Below are 18,566 nucleotides of genomic sequence, written 5' to 3'. Positions count from 1 at the left end.
AATGCTTTACAGTGCATTAGCAGTCAGTGCCACAGTTGCTATGGAAAGGCTATAAATTTGCATGGAATGCCACAATTTTAAAAAGGAGATAGGCTAGTAATTTCAGATATTTTTAACCTACTAAGTAAAATGCCCAAGTCACCACAGGAGTAATGCCACAGTGTCACAGTCCATTTGTCTTCCCCAGTCCATTTGGTCTTCAAAAGTCTGTGTAGTTACACGAAATGTGTTGCCTTTTCCCAAAGGGCCCAATACCACTATGTACTGCACCCGAATGTGGCAAGTGGAGCTTGCTGTCCCCGCGAAGCTACTGGAATGTGAACCTCCGCATTCTCAGTGTTTACCGCAAACCCAGCGAAGCTGGTGCTCTGTCTGCAGGTCTGTCAGCTCTTCAATGCTTCTCCAGCTACACTGGCAGGCATATGCCCGTGCTCCTTTCTTCTTGACCAACTTTGTTTTTAATTTGTGGAATTCTGGCATGTTGTTTCTGTGGTGAAACAGACAGGCTTAAGCATAGTTCTGATGCAAAAGTAAAAAAAACAACAACCAAAAAAAACCAGTTCTGTTTTAGTTTCCTGCAGCCTCTTCAACTACACTCAACACCTTTGGTCTGGTTCCAGTCGCAGCAGGAGACAGGCTTAGGGGTCTGTGTCTGACAGTCATTCTTCTCAATCGCAATCTTACAGAGTGAGTGCTCTGCAGAACCACTGATGCTGCTAGTCAGAGAAGGCAAGAATGACAGCAGGGTGAGACCGAGAAGGCCCACCCCTCCCTCAGATGTCTGTGCCACAAAGGCCTATGCCAGGGGACAAAAAGGCAGGGGGTTTCTGATGCAGTTAGCTGCAGCATGCTTCTATTACTGAAAAAATTAGTCTGTTAGTTCTGTATGCTGAATTCAGGCTGTTTCTTTCATTTGTTTAAAATGATCTGCTTATTATGGCAGCAACAAACTACCTATCCTGAAGTGTTCATAGTGTAAAAAATAACTGAACAATAATAAAGACAATTATTAAAATGATAACCATTGGCTTTGATTGTATTATAAGAATACAGAAGTTACTTTAAGTTTAGTTGCTAAGGAAAATCAATTATGATCTTTATGATAATTCATGCAATAAGTTTATGAGCATATCTTTGGAAAACAAAACTGGACAAGCTAAAAGTAAAATGTTGGGGGAAAACATAAAGAGAAATGATGAAATGCAGTGTATGGACTAAAGAGGTGTGGTTTCCAGAGTGCCCTCTGGTGGTCAGTGTGTATCGCAGCACTATCGGGCACTATTGAGACTTAAAACCCGAGAGATTTTCTGGGCCAAGTGTCTGAGTTTAGGAAAGTGACACTCTGACCAGTCGTGACCTAGCTAGGGTTATGGAGAACTAGGGAAAGAACAGGACAATCTGGTTTCATTAGAATGAAAAATAAGCCCAGAAAAGCTAAGTTAATGAAAGGAGGCAACACACCCTTTATTCACTCTGCATTCAGAACAACTGTACAGCATCACAGTGACACTGCATCATGTACCTGACACCAAGGAGCACATGCTTACTCTGCTAGGTGGAACGTCTGGTGGACTCTGAAACCTTTGATTCACTAACCGCCATGCTCTCCCTCAGAAAATTAGTCCCTATCTTCCTTTATTTCTATTCTCTAATACCCTTAATTTTAGCAGATCATACCCAAATTCTAAAAAACAGACTGGTAGAGGTAGTGTCTTCATTCCCGAGTGAGCACCCACGACCTCCCTCTCCGACACAGAGGAGGTGGTCCTCTTCTTCCTACACAAACCCCCTTTCCATCAGTGCTCAGGACCTTTTTGCTCAGCTAGCCCTGCCCAACCCGTTCTTTACCATAGAAGCCTCAGAGCATCTCCTTCACAAAGACGCTCTGCGCTGGCTTCTTCCGAGCTGCCCTCTTGGGTAATCACAGCCTATCTCATGGTTTCAACTGTGACTCCTCCCCGAGCTTTGCAGACAGCATCAACAGTCCCTGCAACCCACTGTCTAGCTTCTTCCTTTGAAAGCACACTGGCACAGCTCACCTGTGAGCCAGGACAGAGGCCCAGTGAGAGCCATCCTAAGACGCTGACTGCCTCTCACATTCCATGGCCAGAGCCCTGCCTACCGTTCCTCTCTGGCGCATCTGCTCTGTTCTGCCTTTCTCGCTGCTGTGATTCCTAACATTTCACTCCTGTGTGACTGTAACATCCCTTCACTTAAGTCTCGGGATTCTCCACTGACCTGTTTCCCCATTTGGTAGTCTGCTGTCTCTTATAAGCTGAGTGCGGTGCCAAATGCCTATAAACGCAACGCCCAGAACCCAGGCAGGAAGATGCTAAAGTTCAGGAACAGCTTGGCATGCCAAGTAAGTTCCAGGCTCTGGCTAGAGCTACACAGAGCCAGAGAATTAAAATCTGAATAGGCCTCTCTCTAAATTAAAAGCATTCAACTGTGAGCCACTGTTGGAGGGATTAAATCTAAGCTCCTTACTACTGCCTTCTTGGGCCTTTTGGCCTCTCTGTGTTACTTCAGCTTTTGCTATCCTTGTTCTTGTTCAAACTACTTCTCACTTATGCCATGTGATTCACCTCTCAGGGTCTTTAAAAATACTGGCTAGGTGCTAGGGACGTGACTCAGTTCATGAGTGCTTGCCTAGCATGCATTAAGTCCGGAACAAAGCGGGCCTTCCTGGGTGCTGGCATCTGCTTAACCTTTCCTCCAGCCCTGCTGCCACACCCAGTGTGAAGTTCTCCACACCAGCTCCCTCTTAGAACTGTGCATCTTTAGAGCAGGACCCAGTTTCTAAGAGTGGCTCAAGAATGCCTGCTGGATAGACAAATGCTAAGGATTACATGAAATAGATGCATCAGTGGTTTGCATCTTAGTTGAGACAGCCACATCCTTCAGTTGCTATTCTCTCATTTTAAAAAAAGATTTATTTATTTATTAATATATGTATAGTTTTCTACCTGCAGGCCAGAAGAGGGCATGAGATCACTTTATAGATGGTTGTGACCCATCATGTAGTTGCTGGGAATTGAACTCAGGACCTTTGGAAGAGCAGTCAGGGCTCTTAACCTCTGATCCATCTCTCTACCTCCATTCTCTTGTCTTTTAGACATGTTCCTAAATGTCTTGAGGGCTCAGATTATATTTTTTTCTGACTTATGTAATAAGCATTAATTTAGTTTTAACAGTGTAGTAATTATGGTAATTGCTATTTTAGGTAAGCTATAGTCTAAAATGTGACTACCAAAAATCTAGAGTGAATCATTAACTGGTGCCTATTTTCTCTTGTGGTAAAGTCTGGTCTTGAACTCACTGTCCTCCTGCCTCAGTTTCCAGAGTATACCACCACACCTGCCATTCTGGAAGACTGAGACACTGTATGTTTCTCATGTACCGAGTCACTCACTTACAAACTCACTCTGGGCTTGTGCACGTTAGTTTCAATGCTACACACATTTTACTGTCCTATGCTAGACTTGCAAAGATCCATGGTGGTGCCTCATGGGAATGATCTAATCCCTTGTTAGAGTAACCAGAAGAGAGTGAATAGCAAACCCCAAATCACCTTACCAAAACAAAAACAAAAACAAAAAAAACAAAAAAAAAACCCCCAGAAACCACAAAGGGAACTGAAATTTAATTTTCCAACTGTTGAGAGTAAAAGGGATTGAAACTAAGAGTAGGTAGTCTGACCCTTGGATTTTGGAACTACACTAGACTTTTTTGAAGTCAGGACTGTAAAACCTCTGAAATTATATTACTCCATGTGTTTGTTGTATATTTTGTGTTGTATACATATGAATGCTCAAGTGAGTTTATCTCCAAACTGAGCGAGTAGTGAGAGAAGCAAGCAAGATTGATGATGAACCACGCTTAGAATAGGCGGGGTTTGAGGAGAGAAAATGGGGCCAGATGTGTCTGGAGATGGAACCTGCAAAGTCGGAGGGAAAGAATGAGGTGGCCTGGACTGTGACACAGCTAAAGGGAAGGTGGAGGGCACTGTGGGGGACAAGGCTGGATAATGGAGGGCCCTCCAGAGAACGTGTGCAGGCAGAACTGTGGGCAGGACAATGGCATCCTCAGAGCATGCAAAGAATGGTCTGGACAAGGGGGTTGTATGCACCAAAATCAGCGAGGCTACTTCTGTGTTCTCATTCAGAAACACATCCTTATGTAGGCTGACAGCAGGGGGAGAGAGAGAGAGAGAGAGAGAGAGAGAGAGAGAGAGAGAGAGAGAGAGAGAGAGAGAGAGAGAGATGAAAAGCTCTTGGTACATTTTTCACAGAGTACAATTCTTCAAAAACATACCTGAAAAACAGGTAATCACATGACTTGTCCCACATATAGTCATTGTAGCTCACTATCCAGAAATCACAGGCGACGCAACGAAGTCGGTCACATGCTCTGGTCAGAACGAAAGAAATATGCATTAAAGATGACTGCTGCTTAAATATGAACATACCGTGACATGCTCCAGATAACTGAATGACAGAGGGATGGATTAATCAATTGTAATGTTTGTACTAAAGGGCTGTTTTTTTGTTTAAGTTTTCTGGTTGGATGTGGGGGCACACTCCTATAATTCCAGCTCATGGGAGATATCCTAGCTCTGTGATTTCAAAGCCAGCCCAATCTTTATAGTGAGTTCTAAGCTAGCCAGGGCTACACAGCAAGACCCAGTCTTAAAAAACTTATAGCTTAATTTTCACATCTACCTTATAAAGGTATTGCAGAATATGTATGTATAAATGAATATTATGGGGACATAGAATGAAGAGTGTATTAGCAGATTAAAGAATGTGAAATGCTACACTGAAACAAAACTCTTCCATAAACTACTTCGATGCTCGAACCATCACTTGTTTCTAAAATATCTAGCATTAGCGCTTTCATGTGTCCATTACATAAAAGTTGCTGAGAACCTATGTGCTTGTGACATTCTTTTTTTTTTTTTTAAATAATTTATTTATTATGTCTACAGTGCTCTGTCTGCAGGCCAGAAGATGACATTAGATCTCATTATAGATGGTTGTGAGCCACCATGTGGTTGCTGGGAATTGAACTCAGGACCTCTGGAAGAGCAGTCAGTGCTCTTCACCTCTGAGCCATCGCTCCAGTCCTGCTTGTGACATTCTTAGATTCCAGTAACAGGTGAGCTAATCAGTATTCAGTGTAAGTATGTTAATAGTAAATTAGAAGGTGAAAGCTGCTTTGAGTGAACTAATACAATTAGGGTAACGAAATTACGAGTGCTGGGGGAGGTGGTCTGAATTCTGCATACAGCAGCCTGGATTGGTCGCAGTTAGAAGGTGTAGTTGAGCAGTTCCTTTCAAAACTACTATGGGTTATCTGAGGGAGGAAGTGATCATCTGTGTACTGATGGCAAAGAGGCAAGGAAGAGTGAGATTATGGTTGTGTTGGAGGGTGAGGGCAGACGAAGGCACTCAGTGGCTGCGTGAGATGAAGGGACAAGCAAGTCTCCTCTAGGTACAGTGAAGTAGAGGTGTTATGTGTAAACATGCGAACTGTAAGAAACGTGATACTATTAGCAAATTTAAAAGAAGTATGAATTGTTACTGCAGCAACAGAAACCTTCTCCACTATTTGAAGTATTTAATAAACAGATTTAACAGATACATTTAATAAAAATAAAAAGTTGATGAGTTGTTAAGACATTCATACAGGGAGAGAAGGAGAGAGGGAGAGAGGGAGAGAGGCAGGGATATATATATATATATATATATATATATATATATATATATATATATATACAGACAGACAGACAGACAGACAGACAGACACACGGGGGTGGGGGGTGCGAGCGCAGAAGCATGCGCAGTGAGCACACACACAGTAATAAGCTAGAAAACCTTTCAACACAGTCAATTTAACCCTATACACAAAGTACTTACAAGTGACAACAAAGTGAAAAAACAAGCAAGATAATTTCCATGTGACAAATGAGGCAGTACAGGCACTGGCTCTGAACACAGAGTGCTCTAGTCAAATAATTTCTTTGTGACTTAATTTTTCTTTATATATTTTCCAATTTTGCTTTTGCTCTTTTTCGATAGTGCTGTTTCAATATATTTTGCTAATATACTTTCCCAGTAATATTTCTGCAACAAATAAAACAAACCCATTATTAGATTTTTTTTTCCTTTTAAAATTCAAATACAGGCTAGGTAAGGTGGCACATGCTGTAATCTCAGTACTTTGAGTATGGAGGCAGAAGAGTCGTCACTGGCTACACGGTGAGTTCAAGGCCAGTCTGGACTACATGAGACTACCTCAAATTTCAGATATGTAACTTCAAAATGGAATAATTCTGGCAAACTTTGGTCTGGAAGTTTCCTTGAGAATGAATGCTTAGTATTTCTAAAAGTCTCAATCACAACATTAACTAAACATTTACAATGTTTCATAAACATCTCCTTTTAATCTAAGTCACTGCTGAAGCTGTCAGTCCCTGTGGAATTCCAACACAGCTGCATTCATGGCACTTGAGTCAGACTCAGAAGTGAGTCAGGAGGTACACACCGCGTGTTCATATGCAGATGGCACTGATTCACGCTCACAGCGGCGCTAACCCTGACACCCTGATCCCTATGTGCAACTCCGCTGAATCATCGCTGTAGTGGGGGTCATAACTCAGACTCTCAGGGCACTCTATGTGTAAAATTTCAACCATTATGCTAAATATAGTTTTTAAATTTAATTTAAAATTTGATAGTTTATCAAATCTATTCACATCACCATATTTTCTGACCAACACTGCCCTATGAGAAAACTACAGCCAGCCTGCAGCTAGGGAATCATTCTGGGACTCTGATCCACTGTTAGGTAACAGCTAGCCCTGGCTGATGGGATAATCCAGCCCTGTGAGGACTTTACAAATATGCTAAGAGAGACCGTGACTGGCTTGAAAAGGATGCCTCCCTTTATCAACACCACTTGTGAAGGACGTCATGTTCCCACTACTATTCCATCCTTCGCACCAACTAGGCAAAAGACTTTAATCTTTACACTTTAAATGAGTCTGTATTACCCTCCACTGGAGCTTAATCCAGGAATCAAGTGAATAAAACAGACAGGCACAACACAGCTGACTGCCTTTCTGCCTAGAGCATAAAAAATAGTCCTTAGTTTTGTGATCTATCGCTATTTCTTTCAGAACTATTACTTTTTTTGGTGGGGGGGGGGCGGGGTTTCAAGACAGGGTTTCTCTGTGTGGCCTTGGCTGTCCTGGACTCACTTTGCAGACCAGGCCAGCCTCGAACACTCAGAGATCCACCTGCCTCTGCCTCCTCAAGTGCTGGGATTATAGGCGTGCACCACCACACCTGGCTCAGAACTATTACTTCTATATATTCATGACTCCTCCCCTATGAGAAGGTCATGCTCCAACAAAGCCCTCCTAAGTTAAAATTGTGTGTAACTGTCTAATCTATCAAACATCACGAGACAAACAAGAGTACTGGTTGCTACCCTTGTGACTGAGTAGCTCACTGTCCTTGCCCAAGCTCCAAAGTGACAATCACACTACACAGTGCTTGCTAATCTTGGAAAAGATTTAAAAAATTTTAAAACTGAAATATGGCCAATACTGAATGTGTTAGCCACATCTGAGCTATTGTAAATCAAATATGTAAGCATAAAATAATATTATCATCCCAATGAAGAATAAACTCTTTTTCTCTGTATACTATGGAAGGACTATTCTAAGGAGGGTGTTTATCTGTTTATCCAACTGAGAAGCAGAACTGGCCATAACAGTGGCTGGCTACTATGGTGCTGCATGCTTGTAATTTCAGTATTAGGGAAGGACAGGTAGGAGGGTCAGGAGTTTAAAGTCATCCTTGGCTACATAGTGAGTTTGAGGATAGCCTGGGCCAATGAGGCCTCACATCAAAACAGAAAACCAAGCAGTAGCTGCTGCAGGGAAAGCAGCCAAGACTCTCCCCTTTTCGCAGTATGGAAACTGCACACAGGATAGCTTAATGGGTTAGGAATCAAGTTCCCAATTGGAGCCCTTGCTTTGTAACAATGTACCCACTGACCCTGACATACCACCGGGAGCATGGTACTAGGTAGTCCAGGCTGCCCTCAAACTTGTGCCTCACGTTCTCAAGTGCTGGAGTTATCGGCACGAGCTAGCAGGCCATTACTGTGGAAGCAACTCTATCCATCCGTTTCTTTATTCCTGAGTGTATGTGGATGTCAGAGGACCAGCTCCAGGAATTGGTTCCCTCCTTCCAGAGTGTGGGTTCTGGGGAATCAACTTAGGTCACGAGGCTTAGCTGCAATGCACTTTCATCCATTGAGCCACCTTGCTGGCTTTCTGGAAGTTCTTATGTACCATGGCCATTTGCTCTTCAAATTCTGTCAATTCTATATTCTAAATCTAAAATTTGACATTTTTTCCGTAGAGCCATTTACACCCAGGTCATGGCTATCTTTCTCTCTTCCCTACATTATGGTAACTATAGCTCAAGTGACTCATCTGTCATCCCCCTTCACCTTAATCCCCAAATTCCAAGTCATCTAGCAGCCCAAGAGCCTTTTTTCTCCTGTGGTGTTGTGAAACGTCTCGCGACATCTGCGGAAAGTTTGTTCGGCTTTTATAGGCAAGGGTACCGAGGAAGCTTTAGAAGATCAGAGTCCAGGAGGAAGCTTTAGAAGATCAGAGTCCAGAATGCTGTCGTCAGAGCTCGTCCTTTTCAGCCTCTGCATGGAGTCATTTGCTTTTTTACCTGCTTTCTCACTGGCCACTTTGTTTTGGTCAACTAGCACAGGGCTTTGGATGCGTACTGAAAGCATTTAAAGAAGAAACAAACAACAACAAATTGAACTGGAGTGAGAAAATGTGAATAAAGCACGTAAGACAAGAGGGGACGTGCTTTAGAAAGGAGTATGTTCTAGTCAGGGGAACAAACGCTAAGAAAGGGAAAGTGAGAGAAGACAAGGGGTCTAGAGCAAACAGCACCTGCCTCAGGGCTCCTCCAGGGGAAGGAGTGGAGGAGAGAGGAAGACCATGCTCCTCAGTAAGGGCAGCAGGAAGTTTAAAGTGGGGCAGCTGGCAACTCCGGCTGGGCGTGTGTGTGAGGTTAAGAGAAGTTGGGAGTGGATAACAGCAAAAACTGCTGTTGTAGTTCCTGGTAACTCATGCCTTGGAGTTGTCATAGCTCTGAAAAGGACTGAGTCCAACCGAGCTGACCCAGGTAATGGAGGACAGACAGTAAGACTATAGCTTCCTCTGAGATCAGTTTGTATCTCCAATTCTTTGCTCAGATAGGCCTCAGGGAGTGGTGACCCAGCTGCTTCCTCTTCTCACATCAGAAGGCAACATCCAGTTTCCCAGGCTACCAGTTTCACTTTGGTCCTCTGGCTTTTGCTTCCTAGCTTCCTAGAATCCAAGCTGTACCACCAACTCCCCAACAGTGTCTTCTTTGGCCCCATTTTGACTATTTAATGTAATCTTCCAGAACTGTGCTCACTATGTAATCTCTTAATGCAGTCTTCTTAAAAATGGGCACAAATAAGAAAGTCTTTTAGGAATGTGTAGGCAAAGAGATGTGAATACGGTAGGTAAGTGGGCCTCTGCTAAACACAGAACCAAAAAGCAGCAGGGTAAAATAAAGATTTGTTTACAAGCAGTTTTCTCCCCAACTGTGACAATGGTAACGGGATGTACTAGAAGGGTGCGGATTTGCAGTGAGTGGCATCTTGATCTAAGACTGCCTAAGAAGAACTGAATGAGAGAGCAGTGTCTTGAAGGGGGCAGCAAGAGACAAGGAACGACAGGCTGCCGTTTTAGAAACATGTAAAGTCAATGCTTGAGGACCTTCAGCTGCTCATGTTTTTTGTCCAAATCGGTGAGGCAAAGGCATCAGGCCTGCCGTACAGCTGCGCTCACCTACACAGCCACTCTCCTCACGACTTACAAGAAAGCACTTTTGCATAGTCTCTTGGTGCTCTGTAAAATCCTGGGTGGGACTCAAGTGATCCAGGCCCTCCAAGTGGGGCTTGGAGAAGGGCACTAATATAATAAACAATACATACTTACACTGCCACGACTACTACTACTATTATTATTATTGTTGTTGTTGTTAATACAAGTCTTGCTGTGTGGCTCAGGCTGGCCTGGCCTTGAATTTGTAGCAGTCATCCAGCCCTAGTTGTTCCATGTGCTAGGATTACAGGCATGTGCCACCTGCACAGCTCAGCCTTTAATAGTTAACTCCCAAGAATAATAAATGAGTCAACAAAGTGTCCTTAGACTGGCTAATACAATACACAGCTCTCACTATAACGCATACTGACGCCAAGCAGCCCAGTCAGAAAGCACCCTGCATTTCCCACATCCTACCTCTGTGAAATATTTGTTCCAACCCCACATGGAACGGCGCTTCCACTGAGGTACACTGGACTGCAACTAGACATGTTCAGCAGATGGAGAAAAGTGAAATGACAAAAACAACAAAAAGAAACGTGAGAAGTTAGTTTAGTCTCGTTGAGTCTATGTTCTTATGATCTTATTCTATGCTTTCCCTTGCAAGCCAACTATTTCAAGGAAGAGAGATTTATTACAGGATCATTTTCTATAGGATATAACCTGATTTCAGGAACACTCAAAAAGTTAAAATGAGTCACAGAAAAACGTGTGCCAATAATGTAAGGAATAAAGTAAATACGAAACACATAACAGAACATTAATTTTGAGAAATCGTTCACACTTTTTTTTAAACAGAGGAGAAAATTATTTACAATTGCAATAATCTCTATTTAATTTCCTTTACACTAAGGGGGCCATAGATCCTAAACACGCTCCAGATATTGCTGGCGGTGCTTTGTCTGAAGGCCAACCAGTGCTCTGTTCTTCAGTGCCACTGCTGTTGGAACGGTAACGGGATCTACTCGCCTATCCTCAAGGTGCTTGCTCACTCAGTGTAGGACTCCCAAAGCAATCTCAACTTACCTTTTACTGAGGCCTTGAATGGAAGCTCTGACAGATGTGTTACTTGAAGAGTTAGCTTTAATTTTTTGCTAAACAAAGAAACAAACAAACAAAAACGATAAAAGGTCAAAGGGTTAGAGAACTGCAACTGCCTTATAATAATATTTTAAAATGACGTAAATAAAACATTTGGTGGTATTCTTTCTAGAAACCAAAAACAATGATCAAAATCTTTTGAAGGCAGGGGGGAAAGAGAACTCCCTGAGGAATTTGCAAATTACAATGTTTTCAGCCTAAGAAACTGATCCTTTGCTGTTATGCATGCTAAGATTTAGAGTCACTTTATACCTTGTCAGTTAATACTAGGGTTCAGTGATTTAATATGAAGGGCCTGCTATTTAAAATTTCATTCTTGAAAAATTGAATTGGGGATGGAGGGACCAGGCTCATTTTTAAACGCCTTGAATGGTACTTGTCTAAACTAAACATAAACTCCTGTGCAACTTCAGGATTATTAATTTTGATCAAATGTAACGGTATCAAGCAATATATGACCATGGAAAATGTTGAGCTGCCTAGTTATACCCATACAGCAGTTCCTATACGATCTAATCACATCGCCATCAATAGTAAGCATTTATTAAGTGTTAACTGGTATAGAGAATCAAACATCATAAACCAACCGCACACAAGGACCACTGCCAGCAAAAGGAGGCAAGACAGGGAAAAGGCACTTAAAGGGGTACACAGACATGCTTTCACGGCACCTAGTGCTCAAGGAAGTTTAAGAAGCAAAAATACTTCACTTTACCCTGTCTCTTAATTTTTATTTGGTGGTAAACAGGAAACTATTTTGCTGCAAATGAGCATCTTTTCATTTGGGAAGTGTGTCTTATGTACTATGTGGAATCACAACTGTGACTCTAAGCTGGCATGCTGTAACATTTGTTGCCACTTGTGGGGTAGCTGGTCTGGGTCAAAAAGCAGTTTAAAAGTGTGATAAGCAAGAGAGAAGGTGGGGTGAGGAGCAGTGCTGCCAGGACACATCAGACGCACCTCCCGACAATGTGGGCACGGACGTTACTCAGCTTCTCGTTTTCTTTATCTGATAAATATTTTACATAGACCCACTTTCTCCCTCCCTTTTCCAGCTAGGAAACCAGATGTAGCAGAGAGAGATAGAGGGGGGGGGGGGGGGAGAGAAACAACAAACTAATACAGAAATTTACATTCATTCAGGACTTCAACCAAACCCACACAAATAAGCTAAGTTTAAGACACAGATAATAGTTTACTGGTACAAATTTAAAAATGTACTTTCTTTACTGTATTCAAGACATTTTTATATTTTGGGGGAATCATCTCTTTTTTTAAAAATTTATTTTAATTTTATGTACATTGGTATTTTAACTGTCAGTATGTCTGTGTGAAGGTGTCAGCTCTCCTGGAACAGGAGTTACTGACAGTTGGGAGCTGCCATGTAGGTGGTAAGAATTAAACCTGGGTCCTCTGGAAGAAGAGCCAGTGCTCTAAACCCCTGAGCCATCTCTCTAGAACCCCTCCACTAAAGATATTTAAGTCTGTATGTGGATGGAAAGGATAGAGGTGTTATTTGTGAAGGAAGGCAGTACAGTATGGCTTATAGGTCTTGAATTATATTTTCATTTTTTATTGATTTTAAAAAAGCCCAGCTGAACATGATGGCACATGTCTACAATTCTACCACTCTGAAGGCTGACACAAGAGGATCACCAATTCAAACTCAAGGCTATCTTGGGCTAAATACTGAGACACTGTTTTTTGACTCAGAGTCACAATAAAGTCACTTGGAATACCTATAGAAGCCAGATGAGAAGAAGGGCCATTGGGGCAGGGCGCCTTAGTGCAGGGGGCATTAGAACACGGGTGGAAAGTTTAAGCAGGCTTGGCAGCGGGCTGATGAGCTGAGGAAAGAGGAAGGGAGGGCTAACCAAAACCATGTATGAAAAAGCCATCTGGAAACCTACTAGTTTGTATGCCAATTAAAAAAAGTATCAGCCAATTTAAAAAAGTCAGAGGAAAAATACAGCAAAGAATTAACTTGTGTTTAGAATGGGTGAATATGATGCATTCCTCCACTGCAGTGTAGCAACGGCTGCTACTCTTTGAATTTTTAATAAAGCTAAAATAGATAAACATTTACAACATTTTAAATATTTACAAGTTAGTCAAATTCACTGGTCCGTGGAGTAACATTAACACCATGATATTCTAGATGCTGAAAACCGTTCCTGTACTGCGAGCTGATGGCTCTGGGCCCTTTAGAGAGCTGTTCTTAGACACTATGATGAAACCAAGTGACCACCGTCAACAGTGGGTTGACTTCTGCAGTAACGGCTTTTCTAACCTCCTACTCTTGCTGAGTTCACAGATACATACAGAGTTTCTAATGCTTTCTTTTTCCCTCCACAATCTTTAGTGGAATCATTTCTTTACCTGCATGTCTCAAAATTCAAAGGATTACACCCAATGGCTACTGTGCTTTAACCTTTAAGACTACTCTAAGCTTTTTTTTTTTTGGTTTTCCCAGACAGGGTTTCTTTGTGTAGCTTTGGCTGTCCTAGTCTTGCCTTGTAGACCAGGCTGTCCTCCAACTCACAGGGATCCGCCTGCCTCTGCCTCCTGAGTGCTGGGATTAAAGGTGTGCGCCACCAGCGCCCAGCTATTCTAAGCATCTTACATAATGAATTACTATAAATTTACAAAGTGTGACTTACAAAAGATTTTTTGTCAAAGTTGGGCTCCTCAAAGATTTCATTAATAAGACTGTCAAGATCCTCTTCTCTTTTAAATGTTTCTGTCGACCTGAAAAGAAAACATGTGCGCACAATAGTAAACCCTTTCCTGGAACTTAAGCACAGATGTATCCTAAGTGTTTACTCAATCTCATTGCTACAGTGACAGCACAAGGATGTTTTTTAGGTATGGAAATATGTTAGAACCTGTGGAGCTTTGGCGCTGACTTGACTGGGGCGACTGGAGAATGAAGAAATGACAGACCCACATGCAGAAAGCCTGGGATCGGGTGGATTATGTGCTAAGATGGAGACACACCAACAGCAGCATGGAAACACGGTGCTTATTATAAACAGTATGGAAGGGGGCAGGAAACTGTGGTGGACAGTTTCTGTGTACACACTTTAACTAAAGATGACCTGTTTGTAAACAAGTCTGACCTGGGGGAGGCTTTGCCATTTCCATGGGGTCTGAGGCCCTGAGGTCCTTGACATGGCAGACCTTGTGCCAACAATATACTTTCAGGATGTCAACCAAACCCACAGAAATAAGCTGTTTACTGAGACAAAGATATTGTTTATTGGTCCAAATTCACATATGTAACTTACTACTATGCAGTAAGATATATAAGCCTACCTATTATAGTAAAGAAAAATTGGGAACACACTTTTCTAAATTATGCCAAGCACTTATCCAAAGAATGTAAGATATATAGGTAATAAATACATCTGAAGCTGGGTGTGGTGGCTCACATCTGCAATCCTAGCACTTGGGAGGCAGAGGCAGGAGGATCTCTGTGAGTTCGAGGCCAGCCTGGTCTACAGAGAGGCCAGCATAACCAGACTACAAGAGAAACCCTGTCTTGAAAAACTAAAAAAAAAGAAAAAGAAAAATCTGAATACCATAAAAGGTTCTTTTTTTCTTCTTCTTCTTCTGGTTTTTCGAGACAGGGTTTCTCTGTGTAGCCTTGGCTGTCCTGGAGTCACTTTGTAGACCAGGCTGGCCTCAAACTCACAGAGATCCACCTGCCTCTGCCTCCTGAGTGCTGGGATTAAAGGCATGCGCCACCATCGCCCGGCAAAAAGGTTTCAATTTTAAGCCAAACAACTGTATCTCTTTCCTAAAGGAACCAAAGCTCATGTCAGCAAATGATCAAAAAGAGAATCCCCACCCCCACCCCAAAGAAGCACTGCTATGTGTCAGAATACCCCAACTACTCCGTGGTTTTCAGGGGAAGCTGCTGTGGGATGAGTAGTGCCCCATAGCCCATCTACTTAAAAGAACACTGGGCCGGGCACATGGCACACTGGCTGAGTACTTGTTTAGCATGGATGAAGCCTAGGTTCTAATGTCCAGCCAGCACTGCCCAGTCTCCTGCCACTGCCCCTAAAAAGTGAGTGTTTACAAAATGTCAGGCAGACACTGTCCTAAGGTTTTCGTTACTTTTACTTTTAGGTGAAGAAAAGGTACTGAGAGACCCAGAAGCTTGTACAAGGCCACATAAAGGCAGTTTATATACCTGCATACTGAGATGACTGCTCTTACAGTTTCATGCTGTGGACGCTGTTAATCAGCTTTAGAAGTTCATTGGACCATTTTATTTGTTTTAGATCTTTTTGGTTCAAATTCTTTAGAAATGTACTTACTTTAAAATCTTAACGTTAGGAATGTATCAGTTGTACCAAATGGTTGACTCAGTTACCTCCAGGCTTTGCTTCCTTAGCTGTCCCTTCTCTCATTTTTAAATTTTTTGTTTTGTTTTTTTGAGACAGGGTTTCTCTGTGTAGCTTGGCTGCCTGGGACTTGCTTTCTAGACAAGGCTGGCCTCGATCTCAGAGACCTGTCTGCCTCTGCCTTCCTGAGTGCTAGGATGATAGACATGAGTGCCGCTGAGCCTGGCTTGGAAACCTTTTTTGTTTTATTTGGAAGACGGGGTTTCTCTGTGTAATAGACCTGGCTGTCCTGGAAGATCAGGCTAGATCTGTAGATCAGGCTAGCCTTGAATTTACAGAGATCAGCCTGCCTCTGCCTCCCGATTAGGCTAGGATTAAAGGTGTGCACCACCACATGAGGATGGAAACAATATCTTTCAAACTGCTGTCAGGTATAATGTTCAGTCTCTGGCTTCATCTCTGTATGTCTCAACGGCAGTGGCATTCTTAACTCAAATCACTACATCAAATCATCTCTCGGTTCCAATCCTCTTTAATCTCTCAGAAGCACAAGACACAGTTGTATATGAGGTCTTTAACTTTTTTTTGAGATAGGGTTTTACTATGCAACCTTGGGTGGCCTAGAACTCAGCCGAGTCTGCCTCTGCCTGTGGGATTAAAGGGGTGTGCCACTGGGCCCAAGCTATCAAGATGTCCTTATCAGAGTTCTCCTTTGGTTTGATGACATACTGTCTATGCTCTTTTCTCATAAATTCAAGAATTTTAAGAGGCAGGTTAATTTTTAAGCTTATTATTATTTAGTTTTGAGGCCTGGCCTCAAACTCATTCTTTTCTTTTCATTTTTTAAATGTATCTATTTATCATTTGTACAGTATTCTGTCCGCATGTGTGTCTGCACGCCACAAGAGGGCACCAGATTTCATTATAGATAGTTGTGAGCCATCATGTGGTTGCTGGGAATTGAACTCAGGACCTTTGGAAGGACAGACAGTGCTCTTCACCTCTGAGCCATCTCTCCAGCCCTCAAACTCATTCTTAGATCAGTGCTACCAGGCCCCCCTAGGTTTGGCGAATGAAGAGATAACACCATTCACCTCATTGGGTGATAGTGGTAACACATATTGGGGACTTAGCACAGAGAAAAGACTCAGTAAATGTTATTATTGCAGCTATCATCTAGGAGATGGTATTATTTTTATTTTTCCATCTGTATTATCCTGAACTACTTTATTACTACTGTACTAGTTTACTCAACCCATGTTGGTCTTTAAAAGAACACAATGCCATTCAGATGTTTTCTTTCTTTCTTTCTTTCTTTTTTTAAAAATCATTTTGAACACTTCAACAAATTGCATACGTTTACCATTCATAGTACAGCTATTTCTGGTATCCAGATGCTACTGTGCTATTTGCAGAGCTATCATTTTAAGAGGCGGTTTCAGTATTTTCACCCATAAGAGATAAAAGTTATGCCACGCAATCAGCAGGTAGCCTGTTCATAAACTCATAAATGGTCTCCTTTGGCCCAGTGCAAAACCTTAATGTGCTCATATTCCATACCAGAAAGGCACTTTATTTAAAACTTGGCTTAGGGTAGTTGTTGGTTTTTGTACAACTCAAAACCATTGTGCCCTATAAAGAGTTTTTTTTTTTAGCACAAATAGTAACAGTTCTGATTCCCCACGGGCACGACAAGCTTGTGAAGGTGGATGGGGCCCGAGGAGCACACAAATGGACCCGAGGGAGCACATGGTGGGGAAGAGCCACGTAGGCGGCCATCCCTCTAGCACTGAGCTGCCTGCTACATGACAGCCTTCGCTTCTTCATGCTGGTTCTAAGATGAAAGGCTCTGACAGATCCTCCCCAACTATGAAGGAACAAGTACTGCAAAGCAAGTTCATGGAAGTAGATTTTCATAAACATTCAGCCAATTGGGGTTGGCCATGTGAAAACTGCCTCTTTAGTAGTCTATTTTACTCTGTGTGTGTGTGTGTGTGTGTGTGCACGCGCGCGCTCGCGTGCTTCTCCGTGTAGTCCTGGCTATCTTCGAACTCACTCTAGCTAGCTCTTAAGTAGACCAGGCTGGCCTCGAACTCACAGCGATCCATCTGTCTTTGCCTCCCGAGTGCTGGGATTAAAGGAGTGCACTACTACGCCCTGCTTAGTTGTCTTTTTAAAATAAATGCTTTAAGCTTCTATTTTGAACTCTTTTAGAATCTTTTCAATGCTTCCATCGCCCCCAGATTGAATTTTGATAAACAAAGGTCATGGTAGGTTAAGTCTGGCGAGCTGGGTAACACTAGGAAACCATACCCCAACCAGAGATGCAAAGCTACCACTGTAACCCCACCAGCCTTTCCCAAATGCCCTAGGCAAGAGACAAATTTCCAAAAGATTCTAGCAAGTTATTGCTGATCCTTTAAAGGCTAATGCACTTTTTGTTGTTGTTCAAGCCCCCAAAGAGACTTAAGTGTCCTTAAATTTCGACCTGAGTGTCGGACATCTGCTGGGGCCTTGGAGACATGGAGAATGGCAGGCAAGTGGGCTATTTAATTCATATGTTTACAATCGATACTCTTTTAATAATTAAATCTACTCTCATCTAATGGTTTTCTAACAACTGGTCTAAAGGCTGCCTGCTAACCGGGCACCTTTCGGGGTTCAGGGGAGGGGGCGCCTCGGAATCCCAGTCAGGTTAGAGCTGTCAGCTGGGGTCTGGACGCCCTCCTGCTCGCCCAGGGGCGGGGTCTGAGCCGGGAGGGGAGGGCGGCGGAGGGCGAGAACTAAAGTGGACAGCAGCCCAGGCCGCGGGAGCGCGCGGCGGCGGAGGGCCGGGTTGGGCCCGGAGCAGGGCAGCACCAGAACCGTCCACCCGCCCGCGTTAACCTGAGATCCTCCTCCTCCTCCTCTTCCTCCTCCTCCTCCTCCACCTCCTGGGCTCCGTTCCGGTCGCCGCCTTGCGAGGTGCCGCCGCCGCTGCCTTTGGGCCGCTCACCCAGCCTCAGGGGCTCGAGCATGCAGAACTTGGTCTCCACTTCATCCAGAAGCTCGTCCAGGTCCTTCGCCATCTTGACTCGGAGCGTCTCTCCCTTTGGGGCCGCGCCGCGGGCGGTCTCCACGGCAACGCGAGAAACTGTCGCGGCCGCTCGCGCGCC

At 43.2% G+C, this 18,566-nt stretch overlaps 1 protein-coding gene across 1 annotated transcript; it reads right to left on the bottom strand.

The window, feature by feature from the left end:
• Positions 1–311: 311 nt before the first annotated feature.
• On the bottom strand, positions 312–18,479 carry Cfap418 (cilia and flagella associated protein 418). Its single transcript, XM_051160101.1, has 7 exons — positions 18,342–18,479; positions 18,298–18,311; positions 13,720–13,807; positions 10,985–11,052; positions 10,376–10,441; positions 4,315–4,410; positions 312–487 (listed from the first exon to the last, which is right to left on the bottom strand). Exons 1-7 carry the CDS (start codon positions 18,477–18,479, stop codon positions 334–336), a joined length of 624 nt encoding a protein of 207 aa, XP_051016058.1. The 3' UTR covers positions 312–333.
• Positions 18,480–18,566: the final 87 nt, after the last annotated feature.

The sequence above is a fragment of the Acomys russatus genome, chromosome 2, assembly GCF_903995435.1.
Source record: "Acomys russatus chromosome 2, mAcoRus1.1, whole genome shotgun sequence".
NCBI lineage: Eukaryota > Metazoa > Chordata > Mammalia > Rodentia > Muridae > Acomys > Acomys russatus.
The sequence above is the reverse complement of the archived record's forward strand: the minus strand, read 5'-3'. Positions and strand labels throughout refer to the sequence as shown.

Excerpts from the sequence above, each read along its gene's own strand:
- Cfap418 (XM_051160101.1), bottom strand. The coding sequence starts at position 18,479 with ATGGCGAAGGACCTGGACGAGCTTCTGGATGAAGTGGAGACCAAGTTC. Across the intron at positions 11,053-13,719 it reads ACTTTGACAAAAAATCTTTT|CAAAAAATTAAAGCTAACTC; the intron begins GTAAGTCACACT and ends TTCTTTGTTTAG. Across the intron at positions 10,442-10,984 it reads ATTCAAGGCCTCAGTAAAAG|TTGCAGTCCAGTGTACCTCA; the intron begins GTAAGTTGAGAT and ends GAACATGTCTAG.